At 51.2% G+C, this 10,000-nt stretch overlaps 1 protein-coding gene across 2 annotated transcripts in view; it reads left to right on the forward strand.

The window, feature by feature from the left end:
- asns (asparagine synthetase) overlaps positions 1 to 10,000 on the forward strand; it is a 23,441-nt gene that overhangs the window by 3,507 nt on the left and 9,934 nt on the right. For both annotated transcript variants that reach the window (XM_062529805.1, XM_062529806.1), the window contains 4 exons: positions 1 to 104; positions 613 to 714; positions 5,474 to 5,601; positions 7,085 to 7,211. The exon at positions 1 to 104 is cut by the window's left edge and continues 82 nt beyond it. In XM_062529805.1, the coding sequence (XP_062385789.1) occupies positions 1 to 104; positions 613 to 714; positions 5,474 to 5,601; positions 7,085 to 7,211 (461 nt within the window). The remainder of the gene's footprint in view (positions 105 to 612; positions 715 to 5,473; positions 5,602 to 7,084; positions 7,212 to 10,000) is intronic.

Raw genomic sequence — 10,000 nt, forward strand, 5'->3', positions numbered from 1 at the left:
GAAGCCCTCTGGGAAGGTGGAGTCCCTCCACATGGAGCGCTTCCACAGCTGCACGGACGCGCCCGCTCACGCCGCATACGACGCCGTCGGCAAACTCCCCGCAGGTGAGCACCATGGGGCACATATCGCACTCAGGTGAGGGGCATTGGGGCACTATCAGGTGAGGGGCATTGGGGCACATATCGCACTCAGGTGAGGGGCATTGGGCACATATCGCACTCAGGTGAGGGGCATGGGGCACTATCAGGTGAGCTGTGCTGATGGTATCAGGTGAGGGGCATTGGGCACATATCGCACTCAGGTGAGGGGCATGGGGCACTATCAGGTGAGCTGTGCTGATGGTATCAGGTGAGGGGCATTGGGCACATATCGCACTCAGGTGAGGGGCATGGGGCACTATCAGGTGAGCTGTGCTGATGGTATCAGGTGAGGGGCATTGGGCACATATCGCACTCAGGTGAGGGGCATGGGGCACTATCAGGTGAGCTGTGCTGATGGTCTCAGGTGAGCTGTGCTGATGGTCTCAGGTGAGCTGTGCTGATGGTCTCAGGTGAGCTGTGCTGACCGCTGACCGCTCCGCTCTGCTCTGCTCTGCCCCGTGTGTGTGTCCAGGCTTCCAGATGGATGAGGTGAAGAGGAACGTCAGGACGCTGTTTGAGAACGCCGTCAAGAAGCGTCTCATGGCCCACAGGAGGATCGGCTGCCTCCTCTCAGGTAACTACACCTGGCCTCACATGCACAGGTAACATAACTACACCTGGTGTGGCGTGGTGTGTGTTGCCATAGTGACTGTGAGAGAGCGGTGTGTGTTGCCATAGTGACTGTGAGAGAGCGGTGTGTGTTGCCATAGTGACTGTGAGCTCAGTGTGTTTTTCCATAGTGACTGTGATTGTGAGAGAGCGGTGTGTGTTGCCATAGTGACTGTGAGCTCAGTGTGTGTTGCCATAGTGACTGTGATTGTGAGAGAGCGGTGTGTGTTGCCATAGTGACTGTGAGAGAGCGGTGTGTGTTGCCATAGTGACTGTGAGCTCAGTGTGTGTTGCCATTGTGACTGTGACTGAGAGAGCGGTGTGTGTTACCATAGTGACTGTGAGCTCAGTGTGTGTTGCCATAGTGACTGTGACTGAGAGAGCGGTGTGTGTTACCATAGTGACTGTGACTGAGAGAGCGGTGTGTGTTGCCATAGTGACTGTGACTGTGAGAGAGCGGTGTGTGTTGCCATAGTGACTGTGAGAGAGCGGTGTGTGTTGCCATAGTGACTGTGACTGAGAGAGCGGTGTATGTTACCACGGTGAATGTGAGAGAGCGGTGTGTATTGCCATGGTGAATGTGAGAGAGCGGTGTGTGTTGCCATGGTGAATGTGAGAGAGCGGTGTGTGTTGCCATGGTGAATGTGAGAGAGCGGTGTGTGTTGCCATAGTGACTGTGACTGAGAGAGCGGTGTGTGTTGTCATGGTGAATGTGTATCCGGCCAGCTTAAATCAGTCGACGCCTCGTCTCTGGTGACCAGTCAGGTGACCAGTCTGTTATATGCCCTGTGTGTGTGTGTGTGTGTGTGTGTGTGTGTGTATGTGACCAGTCTGTTATATGCCCTGTGTGTGTGTGTGTGTGTGTGTGTGACCAGTCTGTTATATGCCCTGTGTGTGTGTGTGTGTGTGTGTGTGTGTGTGACCAGTCTGATATATGCCCTGTGTGTGTGTGTGTGTGTGTGTGTGTGTGTGTGTGTGACCAGTCTGTTATATGCCCTGTGTGTGTGTGTGTGTGTGTGTGTGTGTGTGTATGTGACCAGTCTGTTATATGCCCTGTGTGTGTGTGTGTGTGTGTGTGTGACCAGTCTGTTATATGCCCTGTGTGTGTGTGTGTGTGTGTGTGTGTGACCAGTCTGATATATGCCCTGTGTGTGTGTGTGTGTGTGTGTGTGTGTGTGTGTGACCAGTCTGTTATATGCCCTGTGTGTGTGTGTGTGTGTGTGTGTGTGTGTGTATGTGACCAGTCTGTTATATGCCCTGTGTGTGTGTGTGTGTGTGACCAGTCTGTTATATGCCCTGTGTGTGTGTGTGTGTGTGTGTGTGTGACCAGTCTGATATATGCCCTGTGTGTGTGTGTGTGTGTGTGTGTGTGTGTGTGTGTGACCAGTCTGTTATATGCCCTGTGTGTGTGTGTGTGTGTGTGTGTGTGTGTGTGTGTGTGACCAGTCTGGCGCTGGTGAAAGGAGTCTCCTTTGTGCCGTGTGCTGCTGTGGGTGAGGCGGGTAAGGGTGAGGTGGGTATGGGTGAGGCGATATGGGTGAGGTGGGTATGGGTGAGGCGATATGGGTGAGGGGATATGGGTGAGGTGGGTGAGGCGATATGGGTGAGGTGGGTAAGGGTGAGCCCGCTGGCAGCCTGAGGCATGAAGAGGTTCATTTGATACACGTTGTGTAGGCGTGTGCCATTATTGAGTGTTCGCTGTAACAGAGCAGGTCTGTTGAGGTACCATGGTTTGCCCCCAGCCGTAGTGCCATAGTAAGGGTGGTGGTCAGGTGTAGAGGCGTAGTAAGGGTGGTGGTCTTGTGTAGAGGTGTAGTAAGGGTGGTGGTCTTGTGTAGAGGTGTAGAGGCGTAGTAAGGGTGGTGGTCTTGTGTAGAGGTGTAGTAAGGGTGGTGGTCTTGTGTAGAGGTGTAGTGAGGGTGGTGGTCCTGTGTAGAGGTGTAGAGGTGTAGTAAGGGTGCTGGTCTTGTGTAGAGGTGTAGAGGTGTAGTAAGGGTGGTGGTCTTGTGTAGAGGTGTAGTAAGGGTGGTGGTCTTGTGTAGAGGTGTAGTAAGGGTGGTGCTGTGTAGAGGTGTAGTAAGGGTGGTGGTCTTGTGTAGAGGTGTAGTAAGGGTGGTGGTCTTGTGTAGAGGTGTAGAGGTGTAGTAAGGGTGGTGGTCTTGTGTAGAGGTGTAGTAAGGGTGGTGGTGTTGTGTAGAGGTGTAGTAAGGGTGGTGCTGTGTAGAGGTGTAGAGGTGTAGTAAGGGTGGTGGTCTTGTGTAGAGGTGTAGTAAGGGTGGTGGTCTTGTGTAGAGGTGTAGAGGTGTAGTAAGGGTGGTGGTGGTGGTCTTGTGTAGAGGTGTAGAGGTGTAGTAAGGGTGGTGGTCTTGTGTAGAGGTGTAGTAAGGGTGGTGGTGTTGTGTAGAGGTGTAGTAAGGGTGGTGCTGTGTAGAGGTGTAGAGGTGTAGTAAGGGTGGTGGTCTTGTGTAGAGGTGTAGAGGTGTAGAGGTGTAGTAAGGGTGGTGGTCTTGTGTAGAGGTGTAGTAAGGGTGGTGGTCTTGTGTAGAGGTGTAGTAAGGGTGGTGGTCTTGTGTAGAGGTGTAGAGGTGTAGAGGTGTAGTAAGGGTGGTGGTCTTGTGTAGAGGTGTAGTAAGGGTGGTGGTCTTGTGTAGAGGTGTAGAGGTGTAGTAAGGGTGGTGGTCTTGTGTAGAGGTGTAGTAAGGGTGGTGGTCTTGTGTAGAGGTGTAGAGGTGTAGTAAGGGTGGTGGTCTTGTGTAGAGGTGTAGTAAGGGTGGTGGTCTTGTGTAGAGGTGTAGTAAGGGTGGTGGTCTTGTGTAGAGGTGTAGAGGTGTAGTAAGGGTGGTGGTCTTGTGTAGAGGTGTAGTAAGGGTGGTGGTCTTGTGTAGAGGTGTAGTAAGGGTGGTGGTGCTGTGTAGAGGTGTAGTAAGGGTGGTGGTCTTGTGTAGAGGTGTAGAGGTGTAGTAAGGGTGGTGGTCTTGTGTAGAGGTGTAGTAAGGGTGGTGGTCTTGTGTAGAGGTGTAGAGGTGTAGTAAGGGTGGTGGTCTTGTGTAGAGGTGTAGTAAGGGTGGTGGTCTTGTGTAGAGGTGTAGAGGTGTAGTAAGGGTGGTGGTCTTGTGTAGAGGTGTAGAGGTGTAGTAAGGGTGGTGGTCTTGTGTAGAGGTGTAGTAAGGGTGGTGGTCTTGTGGAGAGGTGTAGTAAGGGTGGTGGTCCTGTGTAGAGGTGTAGTAAGGGTGGTGGTCTTGTGTAGAGGTGTAGAGGTGTAGTAAGGGTGGTGGTCTTGTGTAGAGGTGTAGTAAGGGTGGTGGTCTTGTGGAGAGGTGTAGTAAGGGTGGTGGTCCTGTGTAGAGGTGTAGTAAGGGTGGTGGTCTTGTGTAGAGGCGTAGTAAGGGTGGTGGTGTTGTGTAGAGGTGTAGAGGTGTAGTAAGGGTGGTGGTGCTGTGTAGAGGTGTAGTAAGGGTGGTGGTGTTGTGTAGAGGTGTAGTAAGGGTGGTGGTCTTGTGTAGAGGTGTAGAGGCGTAGTAAGGGTGGTGGTCTTGTGTAGAGGTGTAGTAAGGGTGGTGGTCTTGTGTAGAGGCGTAGTAAGGGTGGTGGTACTGTGTAGAGGCGTAGTAAGGGTGGTGGTGCTGTGTAGAGGTGTAGAGGTGTAGTAAGGGTGGTGGTGCTGTGTAGAGGTGTAGTAAGGGTGGTGGTCTTGTGTAGAGGTGTAGTAAGGGTGGTGGTCTTGTGTAGAGGTGTAGAGGCGTAGTAAGGGTGGTGGTACTGTGTAGAGGTGTAGAGGTGTAGTAAGGGTGGTGGTCTTGTGTAGAGGCCTATGAGAGCTGCTCCCTCTCTGTACTGTACAGTAGACATCATGTCCCAGCGCGTAGAGGCGTCTCTGTACTGTACAGTAGACATCATGTCCCAGTGTGTAGAGGCGTATGACTCTGTACTGTACAGTAGACATCATGTCTCAGCGCGTAGAGGCGTCATGTCCCAGTGTGTAGAGGCGTCTCTGTACTGTACAGTAGACATCATGTCCCAGCGCGTGTACAGTAGACATCATGTCCCAGCGCGTGTACAGTAGACATCATGTCCCAGCGCGTGTACAGTAGACATCATGTCCCAGTGCGTAGAGGCGTCTCTGTACTGTACAGTAGACATCATGTCCCAGCGCGTAGAGGCCTCTCTGTACTGTACAGTAGACATCATGTCCCAGTGTGTAGAGGCGTATGACTCTGTACTGTACAGTAGACATCATGTCTCAGTGTGTAGAGGCGTATGACTCTGTACTGTACAGTAGACATCATGTCCCAGTGCGTAGAGGCGTCTCTGTACTGTACAGTAGACATCATGTCCCAGTGCTGCTCTGAACTGCAGAATATTCTGCACACTCTGCACACGCAGCCAAGTCCACTCCACATCTCCTTTAGTATCAACATACTATATCAACACTAGCCTGAATGTCCCGCCCCTAACCCCTGTTCTGCGCTGTGATAGGTAGTCAGCGTTCAGGATGTTTATAATGGCCCGCCCCTAACCCCTGTTCTGCGCTGTGATAGGTAGTCAGCGTTCAGGATGTTTATAATGGCCCGCCCCTAACCCCTGTTCTGCGCTGTGATAGGTAGTCAGCGTTCAGGATGTTTATAATGGCCCGCCCCTAACCCCTGTTCTGCGCTGTGATAGGTAGTGAGCGTTCAGGATGTTTATAATGTCCCGCCCCTAACCCCTGTTCTGCGCTGTGATAGGTGGGCTGGACTCCAGCCTGGTGGCGGCTACGCTGGTGAAGTTGGCCAAGCAGGAGGAGCTGCAGTACCCCGTCCAGACCTTCGCCATCGGGGCCGAGGACAGCCCCGACATCCAGGCCGCACGCAAGGTACACACACACACACACACACACACACACACACACACACACACACATACACACACGCCCCGACATCCAGGCCGCAGGCAAGGTACACACACACACACACACACACACACACACACACACACACACACGCCCCGACATCCAGGCCGCACGCAAGGTACACACACACACACACACACACACACACGCCCCGACATCCAGGCCGCACGCAAGGTACACACACACACACACACACCCACACACACACACACACACACACACGCCCCGACATCCAGGCCGCACGCAAGGTACACACACACACACACACACACACACACACACACACACACACACACACACGCCCCGACATCCAGGCCGCACGCAAGGTACACACACACACACACACACACACACACACACGCCCCGACATCCAGGCCGCACGCAAGGTACACACACACACACACACACACACACACGCCCCGACATCCAGGCCGCACGCAAGGTACACACACACACACACACACACACACACGCCCCGACATCCAGGCCGCACGCAAGGTACACACACACACACACACACACACACCCCGACATCCAGGCCGCACGCAAGGTATACACACACACACACACACACACACCCCGACATCCAGGCCGCACGCAAGGTACACACACACACACACACACACACACACACACATGCCCTGACATACAGGCCACTTCACTGCATGTTGTATGCATGCATGTATGTATGTAAGTATATGTATGTATGTATGCATGTATGTATGTATGTACTGTATGCAAGTGTATGTGTGTGTGTGTGTGTGTGTGTGTGTGTATGTATGTATGTATGTGATAAAAGTCAAATAAGCCTTAGGAAAGTGTAGCAAATCCAGAGCAAATCCAACTCACTAGACGAGTTTAAGGTGCGGTCACATGCTTGCTTCCGCCAACGTTCGTCCGTTGTTTTCCCGTTCACTTTACATTGGCTGGACTTCACTTGATGCCGCACTGAATTGTGGGTCCGATGCGTTGCCTGGGATACGTTGCCTCCGTTAAAAAGTTGAGAAATGTTCAACTTTTGACAGATCACGCAAGCGCCAGCCAATGAAATTCAGTTTATGCAAATTTTCGAACACTGACAAACCAATCAGTCCTCGTTTATGGAAATATGCTGCCGTTGATGAAAATGATACATATGTTGGCGGACGCAAGCGTGTGACCGCACCGTTAGTCTCTGTTCTGCGGCCCTGTGGTGGTGTGTGTGTGTGTGTGTGTGTGTGTGTGTGTGTGTGTGTGTGTGTGTGTGTGTGTGTGTGTGTGTGTGTGTGTGTGTGTGTGTGTGTGTGTGTGTGTGTGTGTGTGTGTGTGTGTGTGTGTGTGTGTGTGTGTGTGTGTGTGTGTGTGCCCCTCTTGTGTTGATGTGTTGGTGCACTGGTCCATATACGAGAGTAAAATAAAGTGCTGTGTTACTATTGCCTGTGTGTGTGTGTGTGTGTGTGTGTGTTAGGTGGCTGCGCACATCGGCAGTGAGCACCACGAGGTGTGCTTCAGCCCAGAGGAGGGCATCAAGGCCGTGGAGGAGGTCATCGTGCACCTGGAGTGCTACGACATCACCACCATCCGGGCTTCTGTAGGTGAGACAGTGTGTGTGTGTGTGTGTGTGTGTGGAGGAGGTCATCGTGCACCTGGAGTAAGGTGCGCAGCGTCTCTACAGTCAGAGGTTAAGGCTTCACCTGTAAGGTGCACTCAGTCAGGGGTTAAGGCTTCACCTGTAAGGTGCACTCAGTCAGAGGTTAAGGCTTCACCTGTAAGGTGCGCTACAGTCAGAGGTTAAGGCTTCACCTGTAAGGTAGGTGCGCTACAGTCAGAGGTTAAGGCTTCACCTGTAAGGTGTGCTACAGTCAGAGGTTAAGGCTTCACCTGTAAGGTGCGCTACAGTCAGAGGTTAAGGCTTCACCTGTAAGGTAGGTGCGCTACAGTCAGAGGTTAAGGCTTCACCTGTAAGGTGCGCTACAGTCAGAGGTTAAGGCTTCACCTGTAAGGTAGGTGTGATACAGTCAGAGGTTAAGGCTTCACCTGTAAGGTACGCAGAGTCTCTACAGTCAGAGGTTAAGGCTTCACCTGTAAGGTACGCAGAGTCTCTACAGTCAGAGGTTAAGGCTTCACCTGTAAGGTAGGTGTGTTACAGTCAGAGGTTAAGGCTTCACCTGTAAGGTGCACTCAGTCAGAGGTTAAGGCTTCACCTGTAAGGTGCGCTACAGTCAGAGGTTAAGGCTTCACCTGTAAGGTAGGTGTGATACAGTCAGAGGTTAAGGCTTCACCTGTAAGGTACGCAGAGTCTCTACAGTCAGAGGTTAAGGCTTCACCTGTAAGGTACGCAGAGTCTCTACAGTCAGAGGTTAAGGCTTCACCTGTAAGGTAGGTGTGTTACAGTCAGAGGTTAAGGCTTCACCTGTAAGGTGCACTCAGTCAGAGGTTAAGGCTTCACCTGTAAGGTGCACTCAGTCAGAGGTTAAGGCTTCACCTGTAAGGTGCACTCAGTCAGAGGTTAAGGCTTCACCTGTAAGGTGCACTACAGTCAGAGGTTAAGGCTTCACCTGTAAGGTAGGTGTGCTACAGTCAGAGGTTAAGGCTTCACCTGTAAGGTCCTCTACAGTCAGAGGTTAAGGCTTCACCTGTAAGGTAGGTGTGCTACAGTCAGAGGTTAAGGCTTCACCTGTAAGGTACGCAGCGTCTCTACAGTCAGAGGTTAAGGCTTCACCTGTAAGGTGCGCTACAGTCAGAGGTTAAGGCTTCACCTGTAAGGTACGCAGCGTCTCTACAGTCAGAGGTTAAGGCTTCACCTGTAAGGTGCGCTACAGTCAGAGGTTAAGGCTTCACCTGTAAGGTAGGTGTGCTACAGTCAGAGGTTAAGGCTTCACCTGTAAGGTAGGTGCGCTACAGTCAGAGGTTAAGGCTTCACCTGTAAGGTGTGCTACAGTCAGAGGTTAAGGCTTCACCTGTAAGGTGTGATACAGTCAGAGGTTAAGGCTTCACCTGTAAGGTAGGTGCGCTACAGTCAGAGGTTAAGGCTTCACCTGTAAGGTGTGATACAGTCAGAGGTTAAGGCTTCACCTGTAAGGTAGGTCCTCTACAGTCAGAGGTTAAGGCTTCACCTGTAAGGTGTGCTACAGTCAGAGGTTAAGGCTTCACCTGTAAGGTAGGTGCGCTACAGTCAGAGGTTAAGGCTTCACCTGTAAGGTGCGCCACAGTCAGAGGTTAAGGCTTCACCTGTAAGGTACGCAGAGTCTCTACAGTCAGAGGTTAAGGCTTCACCTGTAAGGTGCGCTACAGTCAGAGGTTAAGGCTTCACCTGTAAGGTGTGCTACAGTCAGAGGTTAAGGCTCTCCGCTGCGCTCCGTCTCTACAGTCAGACTGCTGTTTCCAAACTTTGGCTAGAAGTGCCTGTGTCACCTAAAACTAGCACACGATATACGAGATGAACTTTTGTGAGAAGTGTGTGTGTGTGTGTGTGTGTGTGTGTGTGTGTGCGTGTGTGTGTGTGTTCTCTAAAGGAGTGTGAGCACAGGGCATTCCTCTTCCTGTTGATTAGCTGTGCTGAATGACCGTGGATCCCCAGAGATTAGATACAACGGCGTGTGTGTGTGTGTGTGTGTGTGTGTGTGTGTGAAAGCAGCTATTCAGCACCGGGGCCATTTATCCACTCCCCGCTGCATCAGTTTACAACACACACACACACACACACACACACACACACACAAATGCGCACACACACACACACACACACACACACACAAACATATACAGCGTTTTGTGCAGCGCTTCTCTCCGGATGCCAAACTGAACAGAACATTTGTCCTCTGAGGGCCGAAACTCTACTCCCATCTCAGAACAAAGAGGTCACACACACGCACAAATGCACACTCACATACAACACTGAAATTGCCCTTTGAAAATAATTTAAAATATATAATTAATGAATGTCTCGTTTGCCAAAGAGAAAGTAATCATCTCCTATATGGCTATCCTAAGCCATCAAATGTGTCAATATAATATGCTACATTACAGCAAATAGGCTGCACATGTACAGGAAATCTGTTATGTCCGAAATAGTCCATAAATTCAACTCATCAACTTTGTAATCCACCGCTGATTTACTTCTGCACGGTGCTATGCCATGCGTACGCGAGTTCAGACTAGACGTGAGATTTGAGCGTATAGCACCGATCATGTTCACATTGATAAATGCTACACTTTGCGTGGAAACAAGCGTACGCCTGTTTTACGCCTGTTTTTGGTCGTACGCACGTTTCATAAATGAGGGCCGTTGCCTTTAAAGGTGAAACTTCATAAATGAGGGCCGTTGCCTTTAAAGGGATAATCCGGAGTGAAATGCACTTTAGATCAATTTTTCGGACTATTG

The sequence above is a fragment of the Sardina pilchardus genome, chromosome 24, assembly GCF_963854185.1.
Source record: "Sardina pilchardus chromosome 24, fSarPil1.1, whole genome shotgun sequence".
Taxonomy (NCBI): Eukaryota; Metazoa; Chordata; class Actinopteri; order Clupeiformes; family Clupeidae; genus Sardina; species Sardina pilchardus.